The sequence below is a fragment of the Oncorhynchus clarkii genome, chromosome 9, assembly GCF_045791955.1.
Source record: "Oncorhynchus clarkii lewisi isolate Uvic-CL-2024 chromosome 9, UVic_Ocla_1.0, whole genome shotgun sequence".
Taxonomy (NCBI): domain Eukaryota; kingdom Metazoa; phylum Chordata; class Actinopteri; order Salmoniformes; family Salmonidae; genus Oncorhynchus; species Oncorhynchus clarkii.
The window spans coordinates 23,799,207-23,813,302 of NC_092155.1; the positions used below are offsets into that span (position 1 = coordinate 23,799,207).

General features: G+C 41.3%; 1 protein-coding gene across 4 annotated transcripts in view; it reads right to left on the reverse strand.

Annotated features, from left to right (window-relative positions):
- Window positions 1–12,284: 12,284 nt before the first annotated feature.
- Window positions 12,285–14,096, reverse strand: part of LOC139417170 (Kv channel-interacting protein 4-like) — a 186,927-nt gene continuing 185,115 nt past the window's right edge. For all 4 annotated transcript variants that reach the window (XM_071166413.1, XM_071166411.1, XM_071166410.1 and 1 more), the window contains 3 exons: window positions 13,771–13,875; window positions 13,452–13,514; window positions 12,285–13,313 (listed from right to left, as the gene is read on the reverse strand). In XM_071166413.1, coding sequence (XP_071022514.1) covers window positions 13,266–13,313; window positions 13,452–13,514; window positions 13,771–13,875 — 216 coding nt within the window. In that variant the 3' untranslated portion in view covers window positions 12,285–13,265. The remainder of the gene's footprint in view (window positions 13,314–13,451; window positions 13,515–13,770; window positions 13,876–14,096) is intronic.

A 14,096-nucleotide genomic window follows, 5' to 3' on the forward strand; every position in this document is an offset into this window, starting at 1 on the left:
AAATAACATTACAGCACAACATAACTACACACACACTTAATATCAGAACACAGGGGCTCGTAAACATTCGGAGCCTTTAATTGAATCGCTGTGTAATTAGGTGAGCGCATTAAATGCCCAGTGAGCTCACTATTTGAAGTCCTTAATATCTCACTGCTAGGCCCCTACACAAATTAAACATACACTATCGATGGCAGCAGTTTCCAAGATGTAGCAAATGGCAGATTGTTGGGGTGTGAAACAGGAACATAAATAGGTCTCTCTCTCTCTCTATATATATATATATATATACACACACACACACACACAGTACCAGTCAAAAGTTGACACCTACTCATTCAAGGGTTTTTCTTTATTTTTACAGTTTTCTATGTTGTAGAATAATAGTGAAGACCTCTAAACTATGAAATAACACAGAATCATGTAACCAAAAGTGTTCAACTGATTGGGGATGCCAGGTCATCTGTTGCAGGAATCCATCACTCTTAGTCAAATAGCTTCAATGCCATAACACTCCTTCTGTGGCCTCGAACTGCTCTTAAACGCTAGTAAAACCAAATGCATGCTTTTCAACTGTTCGCTGCCTGCACCCGCACGCCTGACTAGCATCACCACCCTGGATGGTTCCGACCTAGAATATGTGGACATCTATAAGTACCTAGGTGTCTGGCTAGACTGTAAACTCTCCTTCCAGACTCATATCAAACATCTCCAATCCAAAATCAAATCTAGAATCGGCTTTCTATTTCGCAACAAAGCCTCTTTCACTCACGCCGCCAAACTTACCCTAGTAAAACTGACTATCCTACATATCCTCGACTTCGGCGATGTCATCTACAAAATGGCTTCCAATACTCTACTCAGCAAACTGGATGCAGTTTATCACAGTGCCATCTGCTTTGTTAATAAAGCACCTTATACCACCCACTACTGCGACCTGTATGCTCTAGTCGGCTGGCCCTCGCTACATATTCGTCGCCAGACCCACTGGCTCCAGGTCATCTACAAGTCCATGCTAGGTAAAGCTCCACCTTATCTCAGTTCACTGGTCACGATGGCAACACCCACCCGTAGCATGCGCTCCTGCAGGTGTATCTCACCGATCATCCCTAAAGCCAACACCTCTTTTGGCCGCCATTCCTTCCAGTTCTCTGCTGCCTGTGACTGGAACGAATTGCAAAAATCGTTGAAGTTGGAGACTTCTCTCCCTCACCAACTTTAAACATCCGCTATCTGAGCAGCTAACCGATCGCTGCAGCTGTACATAGTCCATTGGTAAATAGCCCACCCAATTTACCTACCTCATCCCCATACTGTTTTTATTTATTTACTTTTCTGCTCTTTTACACACCAGTATCTCTACCTGCACATGACCATCTGATCATTTATCACTCCAGTTTTAATCTGCTAAATTATAATTATTCGCCTACCTCCTCATGCCTTTTGCACACAATGTATATAGACTTTTTTTTTTATATAAAAAAAATCAAATTGTGTTATTGACTTGTTTATTGTTTACTCCATGTGTAACTCTGTGTTGCTGTCTGTTCACACTGCTATTATCTTGGCCAGGTCGCAGTTGTAAATGAGAACTTGTTCTCAACTAGCCTACCTGGTTAAATAAAGGTGAAATAATTTTTTACATTTTTTAAATAGCCCTTACACAGCCTGGAGGTGTGTTTTGGGTCATTGTCCTGCTGACAAACAAATTATAGTCCTAAGCGCAAACCAGATGGGATGTCGTATCGTTACAGAATGTTGTGGTAGCCATGATGGTTAAGTGTGCCTTGAATTCTAAATAAATCAGTGTCACCAGCAAACCTCCATGCATCACGGTGGGAATCACACATGCAGAGATCTGTTCACGTACTCTGCGTCTTACAAAGACACGGCGGTTGGAACCAAAAATCTATAATTTGGACAAATCAGACCAAAGGACACATTTCCACCGATCTAATGTCCATCGCTTGTGTGTCTTCGCACAAACAAGTCTCTTCTCATTGGTGTCCTTTAATAGTGGTTTATTTTCAGCAATTCGACCATGAAGGCCTGATTCACACAGTCTCCTCTTAATAGTTGTTGAGCTGTGTGTTACTTGAACTCTTATTTGGGCTGCAATCTGAGGTGGTTAACTCTAATGAACTTATCCTCTGCAGCTGTTTTCCTTTCCTGTGGCGGTCCTCATGAATCATCATAGCGCTTGATGGTTTTTGCGACTGCACTTGAAGAAACTTTAAAAGTTCTTGACATTTTCCAGATTGACTGACCATGTCTTAAAGTAATGATGGGCTGTCGTTTTTTTTTGCTTATTTGAGCTGTTCTCGCGATAATATGGACTTGGTCTTTTACCAAATAGGGCTATCTTCTGTATACCACCCCTACCTTGTCACAACACAACTGTTAATTAAAATGCATTCCAGGTGACTACCTCATGAAGCTGGTTGAGAGTGTGCAAAGCTGTCATCAAGGCAAAGGGTGGCTACGTTGAAGAATCTCAAATATAAAATGTATTTTGATTTGTTTATATGAATAGTGGTAGGCTCAGAGTACCAGAAGGTGGCACCATTATATTATTTTGTCACCACAGGCTACTCAAATAAGAGAGTGAACATTATTTATAAGGGTTACATGGAGAAAATCTGGACTCTCAAATAAAAGTGATGGCCTTCCCTTCACCAAAATATATTTGAGCTAAATCCTCCCTTGAAAAAAGTGACCCTCCCCTATACCCAAAATAATAATTAAAACAAAGTGGGTAAAGACCATCTCTACCGTTTACCCTCACTTTTTGGACAGACCAGAGGTTTAGATATGCAGTTTTAGAAACTGTTCTTCATCCTGTAAGCATTACATGGCAATGCAGGAATTTTGATAGCACACAGGACCGCGGCCAGGTTGTGGGTTCGCAGACCACCGTCGACAAGAGTAGGGGTTGAAAGATCTCCATTGTAAAAGCATTGCCGGAATCGATCATTGTATTTGCAGGTCCAAGAAAATTGGTATTTTATAAACATGATGCAATTCTGCATCATTTTACAGAATATTTGAATACCACACAAATTACAGGCTAAGAATGGACAGAGATAGGCCTGTGTTCATCTTATCCTATTTCTCCAATACCAAATCAGTGTGCCTTGTTTGCAAATAATTATATTTGAGACGTCATTATGAATCTGAGCATGGTACTTTCAAAAGTTAGGCTTACCGTTCCACCCCAGAGTAGACCTATGGGGAAAATGGAAGCTTTAACTGCTGGCTACTTTTCTTCTGTGGCTTAACCCAAAAATAGAAGATCACAAGTGTTTCCCAAAAATCTGTCTAGGTTTAAACATCTATTGTACAGAAAGTGAATAGCTTAATCAATTGATAATGACAGAATTCGATTGCTTCCCAAGCAAAGTACATTTTTTGTCTCCTTGGCTATAGACGGTTGTAACTCAGCCTCGGAATGTCATAGAAACTAAACAATGATATCCCCATATGAATCACTGTCATGTCTTTCCCAGGTATTTTACAGCTTGTTTCGAGCATAAAGCATTGCGGACCAAAGCTCTGTTAAAAACTGAACAAAAACATAAAACGCAACATGCAACAATTTCAACGATTTTACTGAGTTATAGTTCATATAAAGAAATCAGTCAATTTAAATGAATTCATGAGGTGCTAATCGAGGAATCTCATATGACTGGGCAGGGGCGCAGCCATAGGCCCACCCACTTGGCAGCCAGGCCCAGCCAATCAGAATTACTTTTTTCTCTGCGGTTTTAAGGCCGGTTGGACGTACTGCAAATTCCCTAAAACGACATTGAAGGCAGCTTATGATGGATAAATTAACACAAAATTCTCTAGCAACAGCTCTGGTGGACATTCCTGCAGTCAGCTTGCCAATTGCATGCTCCCTCAAAACTTGAGAAATCTGTGGCATTGTGTGACAAAACAGCACATTTTAGAGCCTTTTATTGTCTCCGGCACAAAGTGAACCTGTGTAATGAACATGCTGTTTATTCAGCTTCGCATCCTTTTTATTTTCTTCAAAATCTTAAGCCAAGGGGTCTGTGCTTTTTACCATTTTCTTTAATAAAAAGGTAGGCCTATGGTATACCCTCTAATACCCCCTCAATTCAAGTCTTGGTTTTAAGTCAACAGCCCTTCACTGACACTGAGGTTGGCCAAAGAGAACATGGTGGGAAGAGGAATTGACTGAAAAATCTTTGGATATAGCAGCCTATAGCCTATTTTCGTCTGTCAAACAGGTAACCCTACCTCTTTTCTTGAATAGGAAAATAAGAAGAAGACAGTGTATGTAAACTTCTCTACTATTATTCTGACATTTCACATTCTTAAAATAAACTGGTGATCCTAACTGACCTAAAACAGGGGATTTTTACTAGGATTAAATGTCAGGAATTGTGAAAAACTGAGTTTAAATATACTTGGCTAAAGTGTATGTAAACTTCCGACTTCAACTGTTCCTAAAATCTGTCTTATTCTGAGGTCAATAAGTCTGATAAATACATCATGGGCAAGAAACATTGATTTGAATCAAATCTACTATAGTAGTAGCAAGTTACACTAAGTATGTAAACCTAAAATTTCACATTTATATAGTGGCAAGAAAAAGTATGTGAACCCTTTGAATTACCTGGATTTCTGCATAAATTGGTTATAAAATTTGATCTGATCTTCATCAGTCACAACTAGAGGTCGACCGATTAATCGGAATGGCCCATTAATTAGGGCCGATTTCAAGTTCACATTTTTTACACATTTATTTCATCTTTATTTAACTAGGCAAGTCAGGTAAGAACACATTCTTATTTTCAATGACGGCCTAGGAACGGTGGGTTAACTGCCTCGTTCAGGGGCAGAAAGACAGATTTTCACCTTGTCAGCTCGGGGGATCCAATCTTGCAACCTTACAGTTAACTAGTCCAACGCAATAACGACCTGCCTCTCTCTCGTTGCACTCCACAAGGAGACTACCTGTTACGCAAATGCAGTAAGCCAAGGTAAGTTGCTAGCTAGCATTAAACTTATCTTATAAAAAACAATCAATCATAATCACTAGTTAACTACACATAATTGATGATATTACTAGATATTATCTAGCGTGTCCTGTGTTGCATATAATCTGACTGAGCATACAAGCATACAAGTATCTAAGTATCTGACTGAGCGGTGGTAGGCAGAAGCAGGCGCTAAACATTAATTCAAACAGCACTTTCGTGCATTTTGCCAGCAGCTCTTCGTTGTGCGTCAAGCATTGCGCTGTTTATGACTTCAAACCTATCAACTCCCGAGATGAGACTGGTGTGACCGAAGTGAAATGGCTGGCTAGTTAGCGCGCGCTAATAGTGTTTCAAACTTCACTCGCTCTGAGCCTTGGGGTGGTTGTTTCCCTTGCGCTGCATGGGTAACGCTTCGATGTGGTGGCTGTTGTCGTTGTGTTGCTGGTTCGAGCCTAGGGAGGAGCGAGGAGAAGGACGGAAGCTATACTGTTACACTGGCAATACTAAAGTGCCTATAAGAACATCCAATAGTCAAAGGTTAAATTAAATACAAATGGTATAGAGGGAAATAGTCCTATAATAACTACAACCTAAAACTTCTTACCAGGGAATATTGAAGACTCATGTTAAAAGGAACCACCAGCTTTCATATGTTCTCATGTTCTGAGCAAGGAACTGAAACGTTAGCTTTATTACATAGCACATATTGCACTTTTACGTTCTTCTCCAACACTTTGTTTTTGCATTATTTAAACCAAATTGAACATGTTTCATTATCTACTTGAGGCTACATTTTATTGATGTATTATATTAAGTTAAAATAAGTGTTCATTCAGTATTGTTGTAATTGTCATTATTACAAATACATTTTTTTATTTTATAAAATCGGCCGATTAATCGGTATCGGCTTTTTTGGTCCTCCAATAAATCGGTATCGGCGGTGTTGAAAAATCATAGTCGGTCGACCTCTAGTCACAACAAGACAAACACAGTCTGCTTCAACTAATAACACACTGTAAACATTCACAGTGCAGGGTGGGGAAAGTATGTGAAGCCTTGGATTTAATAACTGGTTGACCCACCTTTGGCAGCAATAACCTCAACCAAACATTTTCTGTAGTTGCGGTTCAGACCTGGACAACGGCCAGGAGGAATTTTGGACCATTCTTCTTTACAAAACTGTTTCAGTTCAGCAATATTCTTGGGATGTCTGGTGTGAACCGCTCGAGGTCAGGCCACAGCATCTCAATCGGGTTGAGGTCAGAACTCTTGTTTCTTCTGTTGAAGCCATTCTGTTTATATACTTCTGTGTTTTGGGTTGTTGTCCTGTTGCATCATCCAACTTATGTTGAGCTTCAATTGGCAGATAGCCTTACACTCTCCTGCAAAATGTCTTGATTCACTTGGGAAATAATTTTTCCGTCAATGATAGCAAGCTGTTCAGGCCCTGAGGCAGCCCCAAACCATGATGCTCCCTCCACCATACAGTTGGGTTGAGGTTTTGATGTTGGTGTGCTGTGCCTTTTTTTCTCCTCACAGTGTTGTGTACCTTCCAAACAACTCAACTTCAGTTAAATCTGTCCACAGAATATTTTGCCAGTAGCACCGTGGAACATCCTGGTGCACTTTTGCGAACTTCAGATGTGCAGCAATGGGTTTTTTTGTACGGGAGTGGCTTCTTCCGTGGTGTCCTCCCATGAACACCATTCTTGTGTAGTGTTTTACGCATCGTAGCCTCAACAGAGATGTTAGCATGTTCCAGAGATTTCTGTAAGTCTTTAGCTGACATTCTAGGATTCTTCTTAACCTCATTGAGCACTCTGCACTGTGCTCTTGCAGTCATCTTTGCAGGACGGCAACAGTGCTGAACTTTCTCCATTTATAGATAATTTGTCTTACCGTGGACTGATAAACGTCAAGGCTTTTAAAGATACCTTTGAAACCCTTTCCAGCTTTATGCAAGACAACAATTCTGAATTAGGTCCAGGTTCAATTAGGTCTTCTGAGATCTTTTTTGTTCAAGGAATGGTTCACTCAGGCAATGCTTCTTGTGAATAGCGTTTTTAATAGGGCAGGGCAGGTCTAACCAACATCTCCAATCTCGTCTCATTGTTTGGACTCCAGGTTAGCTGAGTCCTGACTTCATTAGCCTAGGGGTTCACATACTTTTCCCAACCCACACTGTGAATGTTTAAATTATGTATTCAACATAGACAAGAAAAATTCAATAATGTGTGTTATTAGTTTAAGCTCAATGTTTTGTCTGCTGTTGTGACTTAAACAAAGATCAGACACAATTGTATGTCCAATTTATACAGAAATCCAGATCATTCCAAAGGGGTCGCATACTTTTTCTTGCCACTAAGTATTAACGACCCTTAACTCAGTACTTTGTTGAAGCACCTTTGGCAGCAATTACAGCCTCAAGTTATATTGGGTATGACACTACATGCTTGGCACACCTGTATTTGGGCAGTTACCCCCATTCTTCTGTGCAGATCCTCTCAAGCTCTGTCAGTTTGGATAGGGAGCATCGCTACACAGCTATTTCCACTGATGTTCGATCGGGTTAAAGTCCAGGCTCTGGCTGGACCAATCAAGGACATTCAGAGACTTGTCCCGAAGCCACTCCTGCATTGTCTCAACTGTGTGCTTAGGGTTGTTGTCCTGTTGGAAGGTGAACATTCATCCTAGTCAGAGGTCCTGAGTGCTCTGGAGCAGGTTTTCATCAAGGATCGTTCTGTACTTTGCTCTGTTCATCTTTCCCTCGTCTCCCAGTCCCTGCCGCTGAAAAACATCCCCACAGCGTGACGCTTGGCATTCAGGCCAAAGAGTTCAATCTTGGTTTCATCAGACCAGAGAATCTTGTTTCTCATGGCCAGAGTTATTTAGGTGCCTGTTGGCAAACTCCAAGCGGGCTGTCATATGCCTTTTACTGAGGAGTGTCTTCCGTCTGGCCACTCTACCATAAAGGCTTAATTGGTGGAGTGCTGCAGAGATGGTTGTCCTTCTGGAAGGTTCTGGAACTCTAGAGCTCTGTCAGAGTGACCATCGGATTCTTGGTCACCTCCTTGACCAAGGCCCTTCTCCCCGATTGCTCAATTTGACTGGGTGGCCAACTCTAGGAAGAGTCTTGATGGTTCCAAACTTCTTCCATTTAAGAATGATGGAAGCGTCTGTTGTTGGGGACCTTCAATGCTGCAGAAATGTGTTGGTACCCTTCCCAGATCTGTGCCTCGACACAATCCTGTCTCGGAGCTCTATGGACAATTCCTTCGACCTCATGGCTTGGTTTTTGCTCTGACATGCACTGTCAACTGTGGAACCTTATATAGACAGGTGTGTGCCTTTCCAAATCATGTCCAAATCAATAACATTTTCCACAGGTGTAAGTCCAAGTTGTAGAAACATCTCAAAGATGATCAATGGAAACGAGATGCACCGGAGCTCAATTTCGAGTCTCATAGCAAAGGGTCTGAATACTTACGTAAATAAGGTATGTTTTTTTTATTTTAAAATACACTGCTCAAAAAAATAAAGGGAACACTTAATGAAACTCCAAGTCAATCACACTTCTGTGAAATCAAACTGTCCACTTATGAAGCAACACTGACTGACAATAAATTTCACATGCTGTTGTGCAAATGGAATAGACAACAGGTGGAAATTATAGGCAATTAGCAAGACACCCCTAATAAATGAGTTGTTCTGCAGGTGATAACCATAGACCACTTCTCAGTTCCTATGCTTCCTGGCTGATGTTTTGGTCACTTTTGAATGCTGGCGGGGCTTTCACTCTAGTGGTAGCATGAGACAGAGTCTACAACCCACACAAGTGGCTCAGGTAGTGCAGCTCATCCTGGATGGCACATCAATGCGAGCTGTGGCAAGAAGGTTTGCTGTGTCTGTCAGTGTAGTGTCCAGAGCATGGAGGCGCTACCAGGAGACAGGCCAGTACATCAGGAGATGTGGAGGAGGCCGTAGGAGGGCAACAACCCAGCAGCAGGACCGCTACCTTTGTGCAAGGAGGGCCCTGCAAAACGTCCTCCAGCAGGCCACAAATGTGCATGTGTCTGCTCAAACGGTCAGAAACAGACTCCATGAGGGTGGTATGAGGGCCTGACGTCCACAGGTGGGGGTTGTGCTTACAGCCCAACACCGTGCAGGACGTTTGGCATTTGCCAGAGAACACCAAGATTGGCAAATTCGCCACTGGCGCCCTGTGCTCTTCACAGATGAAAGCAGGTTCACACTGAGCACGTGACAGACGTGACAGCCTGGAGACGCCGTGGAGAATGTTCTGCTGCCTGCAACATCCTCCAGCATGACCGGTTTGGCGGTGGGTCAGTCATGGTGTGGGGTGGCATTTCTTTGGGGGGCCGCACAGCCCTCCATGTGCTCACCAGAGGTAGCCTGACTGCCATTAGGTACCGAGATGATATCCTCAGACCCCTTGTGAGACCATATGCTGGTGCGGTTGGCCCTGGGTTCCTCCAGGGCCTGTTTTCGCTTTATTATGGGGTATTGTGTGTATTTTGATGAGAAAAATAATTGAATCAATTTTAGAATAAGGCTGTAACATAACAAAATGTGGAAAAAGTCAAGGGATCTGAATATTTTCCGAAGGCACTGTATACAGTATACAGCAACTGGTTAAGCAGCACACAAACGTTTTTTGATCAGCAAGATCAGAGCAGGCCTGGGCCATTGTTGGAATATCCATTACAGTGTGTAATGCAGCCTAGTATTATTTACACCATCCCAGCAGCTATCTTTGAAATATAACTTTGTTCTGTGCTTCTCCGAGCATGCACTTCATAGACAACAGGCTATGGATCATTGGATTGAGACCACACTAAATAGCCTATAGGCACACTTGATATTGCGCGCCCAACGGAGAATCAGAGGTGAGGGGCTGCAACCGGCACACCGATATATAGCCTGATTAGCAACTCATTCTAAAATACTGAGAAATATAGTGACATTTCATCAATTACAAATTACATGACCCACCCCTGGACTAAATAAAATATACTAAACCCTCCCCTTGATTGAAATTGAAAAAACATGACCCTCCCCCCTTTTTCCTCCAGATACCCATTCTGTACATTTCTATCCATCCCTAAGTGTCTGTCACAGTGCTAAAGTTGAAGGTATCATTTGGTAGGCACAAGCAAATTAACATTCAGTACAGAAGTGAGTACAGAAAAAAACATGAGAAATTATAGTTGATTCATTTTAACAGGCTTTTTTCTGATGCATTCAAATTCTCCAAGATCAGAGTTTGAGTGCATAAAATCAGAAATCATAGAACCCAATTACTACCCTCGTGCTATAATGATCGATTTAAATACACTAGGATGTAAGGTTGAATAACAGAATGACATAAGTCACTTTATCATTAGGGAACTTGTTTTCCCAGAGACATATTCAGTAAGGAGAAAATGTTTTGAGATGAAACAGGTAGTACCTGAACTTGCCTAAATATCAGACTTATCATGGTTACGCCATGGATAATCAGTCTGAAAAAAAGTCGCTGTTAAAAATATGCAATAGTCTCTACAAACTAGGTTACTTTACCGGTTGTCCGTGCTGTTGGTCCTTTCGCTGGAAGGTAGTGGCGATCAAATGTCCATAGGAAAGTATTGTTTACCTGACTTTTTGCTGCGCCGGTAGGTTCGGTCGCTTGTATTTTCCACCTCCTGACGCATTTCACGTGATGCACAATATGTGAATAATAGCCAAATGTAACCGAATGTAGTCGACTAAAGCCTGTTCCCTGCAATCAGCTGGAAGTGCTTGTGAAATTAGTTTGGGACAACGTTTTGTCTGTACTTCGGTTAGGCTCGGCCATTGTTGACATATTGTGCAAGTTGCATGCAAATTGCGTCAGCATTGAAAATACATACCGATATAGACCAGCGTACTGAAAGTCGGGTTAATAATGCTACTCGGTGCATATTTTGTCTCAGATGACTTCCTACATAAAGGACAAAAATCAGCGGACAACAGGTAAAGTACGTTCAAATGAAGTTTATTCAACATTCCGACTTGTGATGGGACTGTTCACAAAAAGTGAGCCTTTATGTTAGAGACGAGAGAGAGGAGTCTTCCACTCTTGGATTTGTAGAAGCTATACCTGAACTTGTCCAAATAGAACTTGTTTTTCATTGCAGGCTTTTCTGTGCCCTACTTAACTTGACCCATATGTTTAGGAGATAATTAGCCAGCTGAACAAAATCATTGGTCAAATAAGATCAAGTTAGGTACACAAACAAGTTATTGTTCTAGACTTTGCTTAATCATATGGACATCAGAACATATTCCAATGGATACATACGGAATTGCCAATTAAGGCAAGAAAAATGAATTGTGCAGATACTACCTTGCTCATACCAACCTTTTAGATAGATGAGGACTAAATAGTAGGGTTTTTGGAACCACCTGTGAGTAAGATTGGGGAGGGTGAGGCCCCATCTGCTGCCCAGCATGCTCTGTGCCTGCCCACATTTGGGGCCTATCAGGGCTCTAATCAGAGACAGCCACGGCCAGTCAGTCTTCATTATGCAAAGAACCTGGACACATGCCCCAAACAAGAGGAAAGAAAACACAGACCTCATCCAGAAGCAACCTCTATCCAGCAACAAAATCTAGACCCTTGTAGGTGGTTTGATTCCTGGCCATTCTAATTGGGTTGAACGGTCAAATCTGATTTCCCTCGTGTGGTTTTTAGACTTAGTTGGCATATATTGTTGCTTGCTAGCTTGTTGCCAGTTTGACAAGAACATGTAGTAGGTAACTCGTTTGTTTAAACACATTACTGAAAGCTAAACAGCTACCACTTGTTTTGAAAGTTGGATAATCTTATCCTTAAAATTGTTTGAACAAAGCAACTGGGAAACTTCCATGGCAGACATTGTTGTCCCCTTAATTGCCACATAATTTCTGAGAAGCACGAGCCCCACCACCAATCAGCCTACACCACTGTGCACACACCAGTCATTACTATGACAACCAGCAAATGACTGCTGTCAGAACACACAAATCCGATTTGGTCACTTGTAACATACTGTTTAGACAGTCAATGTTCCAAAATGGATTTTAAAAACAAAACTGATTTGAGCAGTGTGAAGGCCTGCAGTGTAAACAAGGCTTGAAAGGTATGGATAGATACAAAGTGAAGTAGGTTATGGCTCCACCTTGCCTTCTGACAGGCCGAGTGGAATTATCGCCATATTGATTACACCTGTCCAATCTTCCCATATCTCTGCAATCGCCTAGAAAGTTGGGGCTAGGGGTTGTTTCTGGACAGGGATATATATTTACAAAACTAAAGGTGACAGAGATCAGATTAGCTTGTATAACTTCATCCCAGTGATCCTCTTTATAAGACAGTGATCAATATACATTACACACCCAAGAAGACTGTAAATTCACCCCAAGAGTTAGCTTCTGCTTAATACTGAACATCTGACTATGCCTTTGTACACTGACTACCATATTATATAAATAAAATAAAACATACCACAAAATAGTGATTCGAAACATGAATGGAAACATGTCGACAGGAAACATCTCAAAACAGGGAAATACACACATGTAGGGTCACAAAATACATTTAGAAGCAGCATAATCTTGTGACAAGATGGTCATTTCTCCTATGCGTAGACTCAAGGTAAGTAACACCAACCTGTGTGCTTCTAAGGATACTGTCCAGACTCATCAAATGCAATGTGGAGTGCATCGTCTCATTCTAGTTGGCAAGCAAACATGAACAAAGTTGAACAGTCCTCAGATAGTATATACATATATTTTTTGAAATGGTACAATGTTAAGTCTATATTTTATCTGGGTCCTGGGAGAGCAAAGGATGGACCATGGTGGGTGAAAAACCGCTCACCTTTCAAACTCGTTGTTGTCCATCTGTTCAAAGGCAGTGGCAAAATCTAACACAGCTGAGTTTCCTGTACTGCAGATAAATACTGACTGCGGCACAGCTGTTACGATCGAGGCATCTTTGTACACAGGTTTGAAGAGTTCAATTTACTCAATCAAACCACAAAACTCAAATTGAAAAGGTAGGATTGGAAAACATCAATGCTTTTTTTTGCAGTTATTCCAGAATGTTTCATACCGTTACATCTATACTGCATTTGCCGTGTGACAATACTTCCTTATGTTTGTCTGAACAGCGTACAGTTGATAGAATAGCGTCTGTCGATAGTCCGGTCCAGAGCTCTCCACGTCAGCCACAAGTTAAATGACGTTATCAAAGAGCTGCATCGATCTCATGATGTTCTCATCCTGGTGGACAAACATACATTTTTAGAGATATGTGTCCCTACTTCACCGACAACTCTTATGTGAATACCAGAGGTACTAAATACTGCATTGTGCAAAACATATGATGCGATTGCAGAAAAGAAGGCAGAAATAACTCACATTTTGGCAGCAGTCAATAAACTCATCTATGGTTACAACTCCATCCTTGTTTTTATCCATCTTCTGTTGGTCAGGAAGGGCAGAGATGTTGAGAATGCAACGCAATATGATGTAACAGTATAGGCAGAAATAAACTGAAAAGATGGTCGGTCAACTGTTCATTTCATTCCACACAACAAATGTCACTGTACTTTGGGGTTATTTGTATCTAAATATGACAAGCATTGGACTATGGGTCCATACAATAAATGCTGCTAATGGTGAATATAATATGCACATTTTGGCAACAATGTACGGAACTTAAAAATAAAAAACATACCTGAAAAAATATCTCCACGTGTTGCCGAGGCGTATCGTCTTTGAGTAGGGGATATGTGCATTTCCCCATCATGTCATAGATGGCCTTCATGATGTCAAGCATTTCCTTTAAAACGGAGAGTTAATAAGATAACGGAAATGTTGACAAGTACATTATGCAATACCCGGCTTTCAGGGTATCATACTATGAAACATTGACAAAGTAGGCGATCGTTCTTTTCATATCATTAGACTGGTTGTCCAGTATTCAACAGACGGCATGCTTTATATCTACATACAGTAGGTCATCTCTCATACAACACGTTACAATTATTAGAGCAGTATGGT